The 14602-nt window shown below is 55.5% G+C and overlaps 1 protein-coding gene across 6 annotated transcripts in view; it reads left to right on the forward strand.

Annotated features, from left to right (window-relative positions):
* RPS6KA2 (ribosomal protein S6 kinase A2) overlaps positions 1 to 14602 on the forward strand; it is a 331320-nt gene that overhangs the window by 256466 nt on the left and 60252 nt on the right. For all 6 annotated transcript variants that reach the window (XM_065930995.1, XM_065930997.1, XM_065930996.1 and 3 more), the window contains 4 exons: positions 5371 to 5451; positions 8005 to 8084; positions 11565 to 11671; positions 14333 to 14370. In XM_065930995.1, the coding sequence (XP_065787067.1) occupies positions 5371 to 5451; positions 8005 to 8084; positions 11565 to 11671; positions 14333 to 14370 (306 nt within the window). The remainder of the gene's footprint in view (positions 1 to 5370; positions 5452 to 8004; positions 8085 to 11564; positions 11672 to 14332; positions 14371 to 14602) is intronic.

Below are 14602 nucleotides of genomic sequence, written 5' to 3' on the forward strand. Positions count from 1 at the left end.
CTGTAAATGTGAAAGCATAATGGACTGAAGACTTAACGCTCAGAGTCTCTGGCAAAGAAGTTAGTTAAGTAACCGTGACAGTCTTGGTTCCACAATTTAGGTTGGTGTAGAGGAGTGAAAAGGCAAATCTTGAGGAGTGGTGCCTGATATGATTGTCAACGTGGCTGACACTTTAATTTTCATCGTTTCAGGTTTTCTCCCTTTTTTCCTCTGGTGTGATGGGCAGCACAGAGGTTTGATCACCAAATGTTCAGCAGCACAGCTTCCTCTGGGAAGCCCTCTGTGCTGTGAACTTGACCTTTGAAGGCTAAAAGATCCTGCATAAAGATAAACTTTTATTCTACATTCTGGGTCTGCTCAGGGTAGAATTTCAGATCTGCCAGGATTTTGAGGACAGAGCCGGGAGGTGGCCAGTGTGGTCACTCAGCCGGGTGGAGGCTGAGTTCATCGCCAGCCGGGGGTCTGGCTCCAGTTAAGAAGCTTGGGTCTCCCTGTGACCGCGGGAGACGCGGGTTCGAGAGCCGTGTGCTCCCCGGGGGGGCACTGTAGACTCACACCTCCCCCCACCATCCAGGCCTTCCTAAGGTCGCCTCCTACCGAGTCGTTTGTCATCTTCACCAGGACTGAAGAGACCACACTTGTTTTTATCTCAACCTTCCTTTTCTTTTGAAATACAGTGTCTGTATAATAGAATACAATGTGGCATAATGATATGATGCGACAGGATATATAATGTAGCGTAAGAACAGTGTAATTAACGGAGGCCGGTTACAAAAGCAGCCATGGAAACCACATCCTCCACGGGGGTGGTTTGAAGTATGAAAGATGCTCATTTATCTCCAGTGTCTACTGTTTGTGTGTGTGCGCGTGCTCAGTGATGACTGATTCTGCAACCCGGTGGACTGTAGCCCGCCAGGCACCTCTGTCCATGGGATTCTCCAGGCAAGAATACTGGGGTGGGTTGCCGTTTCCTCCTCCAGAGGATCTTCCTGACCCAGGGACTGAACCCGCATCTCCTGCACTGGCAGGCGGATTCTTTATCATTAGAGCCAGCTGGGAAGCCCCCTACGATTTATTAGTGAATCTCAAAATAGCCTAGAACATGAGGGTTTTTTGCATCCACAGTGTCAAGCCCCGCTCGATTCCAGACTCACGTGTGGAATAGCAGAGAGTAGGCATCTCAGGGAGGCGCTGGCCTGGCTCCAGGTGCTGAGCTGGTCTGGATCCACCCAGGAGGAGATGGTTGGGGAACATTTCGCCTCGGGCTGTGTGAGTGTTTCATCGTTTCTGTAACCCGCGGACCTGGTAACAGTGGAAGGATGAGGGAAGCATCTCTCTGGGCTCCTTTCTTTTCTTCTGCATCTCAGTCTTAGGGCTGAAGACCCCCTGGAACCCTCACCCTCCAGAGGCAGCATCAGAAACGAGGCCCTTGCTGTCACGTCAGTTTCTTCCTTAGTGGAGGGACCGCTCTGCCGCTGCCCGTCAGGTGGCCGAGGCACCGTTCCAGGCCTTCCGCTCCCCCCTGGTGGCCCAAGTGACGGTCCCCACCCCGAGGGGACAGGCTGTGGGCCCTGCAGGGCAAAGCCGGCAGGTGCAGCCCCAGGTCCCCCATCGCCTTCGGAGGGCCAGCCTCACACCCTCAGTCTCACGTCTGAAGGGCCCTCCGTGGCACAGCTGTCCTTTCCCGCGGCGGCAGCGCGGCCCCGTCGCCCTCTCGCAGGCCGCCTGCAGTGACCCGGTCCTGCCGTGGGCGCGCCCCGCCTTTCCCTGGTCCTGCCGCCCGGGACCCAGTGCCTTGCGTTTGGCCAGTCGATGCGCTGGGGCCAGTCTGCTCGTGAAAGCAGGGTCCCCAGACGGGCGTGTTCATCAGCTCTGTGTTAAGTTCACTGTTGGGGCTGGCGTCTGGGGTTCCCCTGTTTCTTTAGTAAGAGTATTATGTTTAGTATGATGTATTTAGGCTCCTGGCCCTTTTGCCGTTTGTTTCAGATAATCTCTAAGTTTTTATTAGCCTTTTAATTTTTATTAGCCTTTTTATTTTTTTAGATGGGAAATTTGTTTTGTCACTGAGTCTATCACTCTTTCCTATGTTATTTCTTTCATTGCTTTTATTAAAAAAAAAAAAATCCCCACCCAAACCTCAGATAAGTATTCAATTCATCTTTGTTATCATTTTCATGACTTTTTAAAACACTCACCTCTCTAATAGACCTGGGATTTATTGTGTAAAAAGTAGAGAGGGAATATATATTTATTTTTCCACTTTCACTGGACAGCCCCTTGGAATCTGAATATAAGGTGTCTTTTCCTGACTGTCACCAGGCTTATGATGACCCTTGTTTTCCATTACGAACACCATCATCAGCTGTGTGACTAAGCAGTGCTCCTCATTCCAGAGAGATCTGAGCTCAATGACAATAGCATCAACCCTATTTAAAGAATGTTTCGATTTTCCTAACCGGAGTCATGCCGTGAGCTTTGCAAAGCGATGGCAGGAAGGGTGTAGGAACACAGCGTCCCCTCTCCTTGGCTGCTTGCTTCGCTGAATCGCGCCATGGGTGGGAGGGGGGGCTTCTCCCGGAAGAGGACTTCCTCGGGGGTGGCAGACAGCCGTCTCCCGTGGCCTGTCCCCAGTCTGCCCGGCTCCGCGAGGTCAAGGACACGACCCAGGAGCCTGAGTGCATAGGACGAGGCTCCCCTCGAGGAGCTGCCCCGAGAGGCGTCCTGCCTGCCCTGGTCGGGGAGCGGGCAGCCCCGGGCCCCCGGCACTGATGCAACCCCCAGTCCTTCGTGCGTCTCATCCAGGGTCTCCTGCTCAGCCTGGGAGGGTGTTTGGAGAGGCAGCGCCCTGATCCCCCCGCTTACGGGCCCCTTCAGGGCGTCCAGCCGTCATCCGCTGCGTCTTTTACTGAAGGAAGGGATCTCAGGGTCTGTTTCCTCTCCCGAAACCCTTCCTTTGGCCTCGGGGGTCCGTAACCCGGGGCAGGCAGGAAATGGAGCGACTCCTCGTACCGTCTCCCTGGGGACTATCTGGCCTGTCCCGTCTTTGTTGGTTCTCCTGAGCGGCAGCAGTGCTGGGGTCAGAGCTACTAGGGACCCAGTTACACACACACACACACATTCTTTTTTACATTCTTTCCCGCTGTGGTTTGTCTCGGGACAGTGAATGTAGCTCCCTATGAGCTACAGTAGGACCTGGTTGTGTATCCATCCTGGATGTGGCGGTTTGTCTGCGTCTTCTAACCCCAAGCGCCCAGTCCATCCCGCCCCACCCCACCCCCACCCCCACCCCTTGGCAACCGTCCTTTCATAAAAATAAACAAGTAGGAAAGAACTACCAGGTGATGAATGAGCTTGGGCTGGGGGTCCGTCCTGGTGGAGCCATACAGATCCTGCCGCAGAGCGTCCTCTCTGGGGCAGCCGGAGTCCTGAGCGCGTAGACTCGTGCGGGGTTTGTCCTTTTGTGTCTGGCCTGCTTTGCTTAGCGTAGTGTTTCTAAGGTTTATCCCTGCCGTAGTGCGCGTCAGAATGTTTGTCTTTCAGGGTTGAGTAATATTCCCCCGCATGGCCAAGCCCCCTTTTGTTTATTCAGCCATCCCTCGGTAGACACTTGGGTGGCCTCCACCTGTTTTGCTCTTGTGACTAACGCTGCGGTGAATGTGGGTGTACGCGATCTGTTGGAATCTCTGCTGCAGTTCTTTGGGGAATGGGCTCGCTGGGTCATATGGTATTTCTGTGGTTAACTTCGTGAGGAGCTGCCAGGCGGTTTTCCACAGTGACTGCACCATTTTACCTTCCTGCCAGCTTCTCCACGTCCTCACCAATGCTTGCTATTTTCCATTTTTTGTGGGATTTTTTCCCCCTATTATAGCCATCCTTTGGGAAGGACTTCTTAAATAAAGGGCTTGCTTCCCTGGTGGCTCAGACGGTAAAGAATCTGCCTGCAATGCCGGAGATCCAGGTTTAAGTATGTGTCAAAAGGCCAAGAACAAACGACTTAAATACTTGATTCTGAGGGTGATAGTCATCGCAGCTGTCACACTTAGGGACTCTTGAGGGGAGTTTCCACCTTCACACACGCGGGGCCGTAGGAGGTCACCTCGACGCTGCCCTGGGTGTACCAGTTTGCACGTGGGAATCTTGGCGTTGTTCTTACTCTCAAGCAGTGACTTTGTTTGTTTTTAATTTATTTTTTGCCTCAAAACTTATTCCGTCTGTGTTCCCAGATGGCTGAACTTTGGACAGTGTCAGCACTGAAAAGAATAATACTGTAATTTGTTACAACAGACTCATTTTTAAAAAATCCATAATCCATAGTTATCCTCAGGAAGAATGAGAGAAGGGATGTTCCTCTTGATGTCTAGTCCCATCAGAGATGAAAAAATGGGCGTTTTGTGACCCTACATGACCCAAGCAAGGATCGTACACGAGCTAACCGGTGAAGAATTGTAAGGGAACCCACAGGTCATTCGGTACCAAAATGTCATGCCTCGGGCTATTTATTACTTACAGAGCGACTTGTGCATCTTTACAATGGGAAACCGATGACTAGCCACCTCGACACAGTGGAATTCAGCGTCACTGAGCAAGGGCAGCCCAGCACCCCTGCCCCGTCTACTGCACCCTGAGGCCTGCAGCGTCGCCCAGGAGGTGTTTCTGCCAAAAATGTTTGGCCTCAACCTTAAAAAGCCTCCAGACCTAACCTTGGTTCATAAGAAATATAGGAGTTACAGCAATCAGTAAAGCAACAATCAGACACACCCGGAGACAATCTACAAGAAAACTGGACTTAACCAAACAGGCCCACAGAAAGTGCAAGGAAAAAAAGATGTGGGGCCATTTTATCCTAGAAGCAAAAGCAATAAGGAAATGCAACCATTGAGGTGATGTGTGAACCCTGACCGAAGCCTATGTTGGAAAATAACAGCTGTGGGTGACTGAAGGCAGGACTGGAACGTGGATGGGGTATTGGATGATGTTATGTATTCAGGGTTAGTTTCCTTAGGGGGAGAGGTCTTCGGGTTATGTAAGAGACTGTCCTGTTCTCAGGAGATGCTGCGTGTGTTATAAATGCACCTGGGGTGGAAGGTCATGGTGTCAATGGTTTATTATCAGACTTTTGCCTAAAATGTGTGTATGTGTGAGGAAGAGAGGGCGAGAGAAAATGTGTCCAAATGTGAGCAGTTGCTGATTCCAGGTGGAGGCTTCAGGAGTGACCATTCAGCCTGCTCTTTAAACTTCTGTATCTGTTTAAGAAGTTTGTGACCAAAAAAAAAAAAATGTGGGGAGTTATCTATATCTAAAGTTTTGTGTTTAGATTCTCCAGAGCCTGAATCCTGCCTTTGAAAGTCTTCATTTTTTTCTGTCTTGCAGTTCGGGATCGAGTCAGGTCAAAGATGGAGAGAGACATCCTGGCAGAAGTGAATCACCCTTTCATCGTAAAGCTTCATTATGGTATGTGTGTGTGTGTGCACTCAGTCGTGTCCGGCTCTTTGCGACCCCAGGGGCTGTAGCCCACCAGGCTCCTCTATCCATGGGAGTCTCCAGGCAAGAGTACTGGAGTGGGTTGCTATTTCCTTCTCCAGGGAATCTTCCCAACCCAGGGGCTGAACCTCATCTCCTACATTGCAGGCGGGTTCTTTACCACTGAGCCACCTGGGAATCCCTTCATTATGGAGTAAAATAAACAGATAAATAACCTACTTTTGAGAGAACCCAGAGCAACCCTCCCCTAAATCAGGGGAAACTGAAGCAGAGTCAAAGGGCCTCCTGGTCCCAGCGTCCAGCCGTGTCTGGTGGGAAGGGAGGCTGTCTCCCCCAGTTCCTAAATCTCAGATTCTTCTCTGGGGCAGGAAGATGCCCTGTTTTCATATGCAAGACCTAATCAGAGGGAGTGAGGGGTTACCTTTAATTAAATTATCATCATGGACAGTGTTTTTAAAAAAAGTCCCAACTTGGGGTGAATCTATGACATTTTTGTGTTGTTTCAGAATAAAATGCTTACGATTCAGTAGTTTCTTTAAACCAGAATGGTAATATCTCCTGCCTTTTAAGTAAAGACAGGTATGTTAAAGATGTGAGTCCTCAGAGCTTATTTCCAGGTAGGTTGTCGTTTCCATCTCTCAGAAGGGAAAGCTGAGACTCAAACGGAATAATTCTGGCTCTTGAGGCCACACACCTGTGATGCCCCCCGAGGCTTTTTTGTCTGCTTTCTGCCGTCCTGTCTTCTCAGAGAAGCTGTAAGTGAGATCGTCAAATTACTGATAACGAGACGGTGACTCCAGTATCATGGCAGACGGCATTAAAGCTTACAGCGCTAATTGAGTGATTGCTGTGGGTGAAGCCTTGCGCAGAACCGGGACAAACCCTTGCCTCGTGGGCACAGAGGCTCGGGGGCGGGCGGCGCGGTGAGAGAGCGCCCGTGACTTTTACCCAAGTCGGGAGTGAAGGCGTGAACACGCCGAGAGGCGGAGGGCACAGCTCTCTGCTCGAGAACCGCCGTTTCTAAGAACACGGTTTAGAGAGGCTTGTTGGGGAAATAATAAGAGCCAGTGTGGACGCGAACCTGCCGCTGCCCGGGGGTGACCGGTCCCCTGGGGCCGCGGCAGGTGCCCGCCGACCCCAGCGGGGGAGGGAGGCTGACCGCCCCCCGCCCCCTCCCCGACACACGGCCGCCTCTGCTGTGCTGGTCCACGGTGTTGGACCTGATCCAGGTGTGGTTTCAGCCGGTCTCCGGGGTTTTTCTGAAGAAGTTAGGAGCTGGGCTCTTACAGAGATTTTCTAGGCATCCTCTGCGTTTCCTCGGTGATTGAGTAGAAGGCGCCTGTCCTCCACCTGCTGGTCAAGCCCTTGGACAGAGCTTTCATCCACGCGGGAGTCCCCACGCCTCTGACGAAAGGATGTGTAGTTAGAGGCTTTACGTTTCTAAGTGAAGTGGAATGCAAGTGGCTCAGTCGTGTCTGACTCTTTGCAACCCCGTGGACTATACAGTCCATGGAATTCTCCAGGCCAGAATATGAAGTGGGTAGCCTTTCCCTTCTCCAGGGGATCTTCCCAACCCAGGGATGGAACCCAGGTCTCTGGCATTGCAGGTGGATTCTTTACCAGCTGAGCCACAAGGGAAGCCCTTCATTTCTAAAAGCCCACCATTAGAAGCTTCTGGCCTTGACGTTCAGAAAACGAACAGTTTCCAAGTGTGTGGGGCTGTCAGCGCCCCCTCCGGCCAGACCCCCTCTGTGACACAGACCCCCTCTGTGACACAGACCCCGTGACGGCCCAGCGCTGACTTTGGACCGACCGTCCAGTGGCCACAGGCGTTACTTTCTCTTGACCCTCACGCGCCCGCAGGCCCCTCCGACCGAGGCGTGTGCTTGCTCGTGGTGGGCGGGAGCAGAACCGTGGACCGCACGCCCGTACCTGTGGCCCTCAGGGCCCAAACCGAGGCCACGCGCCCCCTGGCCCCCAGGCACAGCAGGCAGGCTGTCCCAGCCCCAGTGCAACCCTGAGAGGAGGAACGGGTGGTGGGCATCCTTGAGCCCTGAGCTGCGCCGAAGCTGGTCCATAGAAGGGCAGGGTGGTCCCGGACGGTCCAATCGCCCCGCCCCGCCCCAGGCAGCTCACAGCAGAGCCGACCCTCCGACGAGACCCAGTTGGTCCCGTGTTCACAGAGGTGATGAGAGCACGGGGACCTACTGATCCTTTTCCCTGCGTGTCTTTCAATACCCTTAGTGATTACGAAAGGGAGGCAGGGGATAGGGAAGGAAGAGAAGCATTCTCCAGACTGTTAATGAGACGTGCAGGCAGCGCTCCTTGCCACGGGCCCCCTCTCTCTGAGTGCTGCCCCCCACGCTGTCTCCGCCCCGCTCCAGGCCTGCGTCTGAAATGACTACACGGTACTGTCTGAGCCAAAGGCAGACGGACTCCCAGCGCTCAGCGCTGGCCCCAAGGGAGTGACGGCCACCCCAGGCACTGCGACCCCAAAACGCTCTCACTTCTCTCTGTCCGCAGCCTTCCAGACGGAGGGGAAACTCTACCTGATTCTGGACTTCTTGCGCGGAGGGGACCTCTTCACCCGGCTCTCGAAAGAGGTACATGGTGTGGGGCGGGGAGCTGTGGGTGACTGCCTGGAGTCTGCGGGACACAGAGGGGCGGCAGGAGGGGGCTGTGTGTGAGTGTGTTTGTGTCTACATGCATGCACATGTATGTGTGCTGGGTGGCGTGTGTGTGTGCAACATACATGTGCACGTGTGATGGTGTGGGGTGTATGATGTGTGTATAGGTGTGTTACTTGTTTTAAAGAAGTCTAGCAAGTCACATGGAGAAGAAATCTGTTGTCCTCAAAGAAAGCGTTCGTCGCTCAGTCGTGTCTGACTCTTGGCGACCCCATGACTGTAGGCCGCCAGGCTCTGCTGTCCATGGATTTCCCAGGCCAGAATATTGGAGTGGGTGGCCATGCCCTTCTCCAGGGATCTTCCTGACCCAGGGATCAAACCCAGGTCTCCCGCGTTGTAGGCAGATTATTTACCGTCTGAGCCAATGAAGGGTCTTCAGAAAAGAGACTCTTCCCACGACCCCCATGGAACTCTTGAACCGTCCTTGTGTAGAGCAGATGGAAACTTTGTCTGTGTTACCTGGGGAAGACTATTTCAGAGCATCTCAGTTTCCACTGTGGGAAGATGCTATTAACACAAGGACCACACTTCTGGGAGGAGCGTCCAGTTAAGGCTGCAGACGGGAGACCTGCACGACCCCCAGCCCCTGCACAGCCTCAGGGCTTATCCTTGACACCCAATCCCTGACGGGAACTTCCCAGAAAGTCTCACGGCTCAGCGTGGAAGCGCTCTGGCCCCTGCTTCGTGGGATGGAAAACCCAGGCTCCTGCTCCAGGCAGGGGTGACTGGGCTTTTCGTCCTGACGATTCCGTGCGGTCTCCGTTACACAGAGGAGAGGGTGACAGCGCTGGTCATGATGCACCAGCAGGTTTGTGACCCTCTGATGCAGCCTCCCCCCAGCCGCGGGGCTCCCACTGGGCCTAACAGAGGGTTCAGCTGCACGCTCCCTTTCCTCACCACCCACAGGTACAGAAGGGAGCCGTCCACTCCACCTGACACTCTGAAGTGAGCAGTTGATCGCGGTGGGGCCGGGTGGGGTCTCTGAGACCTCAGGCTGCCCCGTCCCTCCATCTCCCATGGGACCCCCAGGTCACAGCACAACTGATGTATCGGGCTCTTTGTGATATCGATTGAAAGCATGGCTGAAGAATCAGGTCCAAGTTCTCCAAAAGCCCTCTGGGCGCAGGTCTCTGGCCCCTTAACCCGCCTCCCAGCTGAGCCAAGTTCCCAAAGAGGCGGGATCCCTGAGGTTGCGTTTCTCGCCTGTCGCCTCTTGGTTTGCTCCTTCCCCCTCGTCTACAAAAAGCCAGGCCGCGTCCAGTGTGACACACCCTGTGTTTGGGCTTCTGGACCAAAAAGGCAACAACGATTAGCAAAACCCTATCATGGCTCCCAGTGGGAGCACGTAAGTTTCCTGTATGACCCTTTATTTCAGAGTTGAAGTGAAGTTGTCCAGCGTGGGCTCAGCAGGGTCTCAGAGTTCACGGACACACAGGAAATGAACGTTACCCTAACCCCAACCCTACGTGAAAAAGTATTTTCTCTCCATTGTTTTCCCCGAGTCCACTGGATGGCATCCTTATGAGTGTCCGTCTCAACGCTGACTCCTTCAAGAACTCACCCCCGTGGGTGTTTCACTCCCGTAGAGAAACTCTTTGTCATTTGAATTTGGAGGCCGTCCTGAGCTGAGTCCTAAGAACAGCCGAGAAGGGGAAACGGCGCCTGTGAGCCTGGACTGCAGGCACGCCCGTGTGGTTGTGTCCAGAAGTGGGGACGATCGGGCGTAGGGGACCCCGACAGTCAGCAGCATCTGACGACAGAGAAGCCCCCTGAGTGTGTTGGCCAGTTTAGAGAAGAAAGACCCAGCCAGGGGAGGAGGTCCCGGTCAAGCGTGGAGACCAAACAAGCGATTCCAGAGGCCGGAGGGGCGGCGAGGGTTGGCGGGACCCTGATGCTTCTGTCCAGGACTTGGGGCGCATGTCCCGGCCCCGCTGGGAAGCATCCCCTTTGGAAGGGGCCGAGCTCCACCTGCACCAGCCTGATGTTGTCACATTCGTTTCCCCGAACGACCCATATCCTGGCCCCGGCTTCCCGGGCAGCCTTCTGCTGGTGCACTGATTTTCAGAGGGAGTTCAGTCGTGACATGGATTTCTGGTCTCTGTGACGCTGACTTCTCATGGTGCAGCTAGAGACACACTTTCTGGGAGCATCCGGCTTGCTGGTGAGGTAACTACAGAATTGCATGCTGGTTCTCACAGCCGCCAGGGACAGGAAGACCATGCGAGGCAATGACCTTGAGGTCTGCTGGGTGCCGTGGCCTCAAGCGTGTTTTAGCTGAGCCAGGATCCCTCTCCCACCAGCCTCCCCGAGGGAGGCACCTGCCAACACATGAGGGGGTCGTGTTGGTGATCCGTGTTGGTCATCCGCTTCGGAGAGACAGCAGCTCCTCGTCCGTAACCCGAGGGGGGATGATGTGAGGTCTGAAGGAGGAGAAATGAGATTCAAGACGTAGTCTCAGGAAATCTTTCAGGCCTGTTTACGTCAACTTTCACAGCATGGTTTAGCTGGTTATATTATAATAAAATGGTATATCCCAGGCAGAGAAGACGCTTGAGAGTCCCTTGGACTGCAAGGAGATCCAACCAGTCCATCCTAAAGGAAATCAGCCCTGAATATTCATTGGAAGGACTGATGCTGAAGCTCCAATACTTTGGCCACCTGATGCGAAGAGCTGACTCATTGGAAAAGACCCTGATGCTGGGAAAGATTGAAGGCAGGAGGAGAAGGGGATGACAGAGGATGAGATGGTTGGATGGCATCACTGACTCCATGGACATGAGTTTGAGTAAACTCCGGGAGTTGGTGATGGACAGGGAGGTCTGGTGTGCTGCAGTCCATGGGATCGCAGAGTTGGACATGACCGAGTGACTGAACTGAACTGAACATCCCAGGCACTTGTATTAAAGCATAAACTCAGAAACACACTCCCAAGCCACGTGGTTTGAGGGGCAAGAGAAACTGGAGGAGGGGACCCAGCCCGGTGTTCCCCCCACAAGCCGAGTCTCTTTGTGAGAAGAGCCCTCGGATTCACTGGTCCCGAAACTGCGGCGAGAACTCACGCTTCTGTTGTAGAAGCTGTAAGAGCCTGGTTGGGGCCATGGTCTGCAGAGCAGAGCTGGGCTCAGAGGTCGGGGCTCAGGTCTCAGTGCTTGGGGCTCAGGACTCGGGTCTCAGGACTCAGGGCTCAGGTCTCAGTGCTCGGGTCTCTGGGCTCAGGTCTCAGGGCTCAGGGCTCAAGTCTCAGTGCTCGGGGCTCAGGTCTCGGTGCTCGGGGCTCAGTGCTCGGGTCTCTGGGCTCAAGGCTCAGTGCTCGGGGCTCAGGGCGGGCCTCAGGGGATGGTGTCCTGTTCTCTATACCTGGCAGACCAAGCAGGCTGTCTCCTCTGTCTCCTGCAGGTGATGTTCACGGAGGAGGACGTCAAGTTCTACCTGGCAGAGCTGGCCTTGGCCTTGGACCACCTGCACGGCCTGGGCATCATCTACAGAGACCTGAAGCCAGAGAAGTGAGCAGCCCCCCACCCTCCCCCCTCCCCCTCATGCTGCCCCAGAAACCTCACCCTGTCCCTGTTTCGCTGTGAGCACACGTCAGGCCCGAGGCTGGGCACGTCTCGGTGCTCCCCACACGCAGCGATTCCACCTGCCCGCCCCCCGAAAGGGGCAGACGCAGGCGTGGCTTGTGCTGAGATGTGTGGGATGGCCCCGCCCCTCCCCCGACTCTCCAAACACCCCCCCGCCCAGGAGACAGGCCGGGCCCGGCCTCACCCCTGTGGTTCAGGGGAGGCTGGGCAGGTAGGAGGTGACCCTCCGCTCCTCCAATCACACCTGCTGTCCCCCTTCTTAGGTGGGGCTCGTCCTGCAGTGGGCACGTCCCCCCCACACCTCCTCCTCCGGGCTGGCCTCCGGCCCACCTCCACCTCCAGGTTCTGGAAGCCCTTCAGCTGCCTCAGCAGGCCCGTTTCTAGGTGACGAGTCAGATGAGCTGTTCCAGGGTTTTCTAAAAGACAGTGGACCAGATTCCCAGCCCAGATCCCAAATAGATTCCTGTATCTTTGGCAACGATCATCTGTAATGTTGTTTCTAGGATATTTTGCTAATCCAGTCTAAATTTTTTTAAAGTCCCCCCGAATAGTAATGTTCTTATTTCAGGCATTTTCCTGCTATTTTCTATGCAGAGCTGACACAGTCTAGGAGGGACCCACTTGAAAAGGAGGGGTCTAGAGTTTGCTGTTTTAAGTTCAGTGGTCCCTGCTGCAGAGTTGGTGGTTTTTCAACCCTCTGAAGTGGCTGATAACACCCCACCAACCCACCCCTATCTCCTCGTAGACAGAGGTCCACACCTGCCACTGGATGAGGTGGGGCCTGGCGGGACCCCAAAGCGTGGGGCGCAAGGCAGCCCAGGCCCCGAGGGCACAGGAAGTGAATCTCCCCACCTTCTCCGTCTCTTACTCCTTCCCCTGCCGTGACCTGAGGAGAACACACACTCGGCTCTGAGACGCAGCCGTCGCTGACGGAAGCACCTGGGTTTGCCCAGAGACCAGGAACGTTGTGTATGTCTCTGATGCAAAGTGCGTTTGCCTGAGACCCACGCCCGGCATCAGCCTGACCGCCCACTGGGCAGGGCATGTCTGGCCACACGTGTAAATGATGCATGTGTAAATGACCGTGAAAGGCCCTCTCCTGAGTGTCCCCACGCCCTGCAAACGCCGCCTTCAGACCACGGGCACTGGGCCACTGTCACCCCTGCTCTGAGCCCTGGGCGCCCAGGAGGGCAGCACCCTGAGTCTCCCTCTCGTTAAGGGTCAGAGCCATCCGGACAGTTAGACGTGGCAATACGTCATTGCAGGCTGAGGAACAAGGACTTTGTTGTCAATGAGAATTAGTAGGCAGTTAATCTTGAAAATTGCTCGCTTCTGGGGCAGAGGTTAGGTGTAAGTGAGAAGCAAAGATGAGAACCTTTGCCTCTTTCATTATAAATTGTCATCTCAATTACATGCTGTAAAATTTCCCCGCCCTTTTCCATAAAATAGTGGGCATTACTTTTAATCCCATGGCTGATTATTTTTTAATTGTGGTTAGGTGAATATAACATAAAACGGCCCATCCTAACCACCTTCGACGGCACAGTTAGTCATGTCAAGAGCACTGACACGGTTGTGCATCACCACCCTCCATCCCCAAACTCCCCATCCTGCAAACGGACACTCTGTCCCCGTGGAAACACCGCCTCCCAGCCCAGCCCCCAGCGCCCTGCCCCCAGCACCCTCCGCCCGCTCTCCGTCTCTGCGGACCTGACCGCGCTGGGTCCCCTCGCGAGTGGATCACGCAGGAGCCGTCCTGTTGTGACCGACACTGCCCTCAGCCTCGTGTCCTCCTGGTGACCGTCCATTCGCTAGCCTGTGTCCCAGCTTCCTCCCTGGCCCAAATGCGCTTAACCCTCACAGTCCTCATCCTGGTCTCTGTGGAGCTGGGCTGGCACCTCCCAGGCGCTGGGGGAGCAGGGTTTAGTTACAGCGAAGAGCGAGGCAGGGAGACGGGAAGACCCCGGGGAGCCGTGGGCTGTAGCCTGGAGCAGGGCCTCGCGGGGCGCTGGCCTGCCTCCAGCCCCTCCGTGCCCCCCGCGGGAGCGAGCCCGGCCCCTTGGCAGCAAGCCGGGGGCGGCAGGACGGGGCTCCCGGTGGGGCTCGCAGGTGGCCCGTGCTGGCGGCGAGGCTGTGGTCTCACAGGCTTCCCTGGAGCTCGGGGTTGGTCCCGAGAGCCGGGACAGGGCTCCCGGAGAGATCCGGGGAGAGGGAGCGGGCTCCGTCCGGCCAGCGCCCGCCTGGGACAGGAGGTCCCTGAGGGGCTCAGGCGCTCCTGGCCCCTCTCAGCCCTGTTCTCACAAGGCAGGCAGTCCTGGGGGCGGGGGGCCAACCGTTCCCCCGGGCTCGAGAAGGTCTCAGACCTGCCGTCCCCCACGAAGGGCACAGGGCTGCCCCCTGCCCCCGTACGCCGAGGGTCTGTGTGTGCCCGATTCAGCGGAAGCTGCTGACCAGAGAAGCAGCAGCCGGGGGCCAGCAGGCACCCCCTCACCCCCGGCATGGAGGCCACTCCCCAGGGCCTGGGCGGGTCCCCTGGGGTCTGCGTGTCTCGTCTCAAAGCATCTGTTTTCCTCCCCTTTCTTCCAGCATCCTCCTGGATGAAGAGGGGCATATTAAGATCACAGGTGTGTAAGTCTCCCCATCCCCGCCACTGACTTCATCCCGGCCCTGGTACACGGCCCAGGGTACACCAGCCCAGAGCCCAGGCCCTCCATCACCCGCGTGTGCACACGCATTCCCGTGGCCGCGGCTCCTTCTGTGTGTGCCTGTCTTCCTAGGGAAGTCACAGCTCCCAGGCGGCCCTCCTTCCTTCTCTCCTTCTGACCGCAGACCCTTCTAGCACCTTTCCTGTTGACC

Source organism: Muntiacus reevesi, chromosome 3 (assembly GCF_963930625.1).
Source record: "Muntiacus reevesi chromosome 3, mMunRee1.1, whole genome shotgun sequence".
In the NCBI taxonomy this organism is placed as follows: Eukaryota; Metazoa; Chordata; class Mammalia; order Artiodactyla; family Cervidae; genus Muntiacus; species Muntiacus reevesi.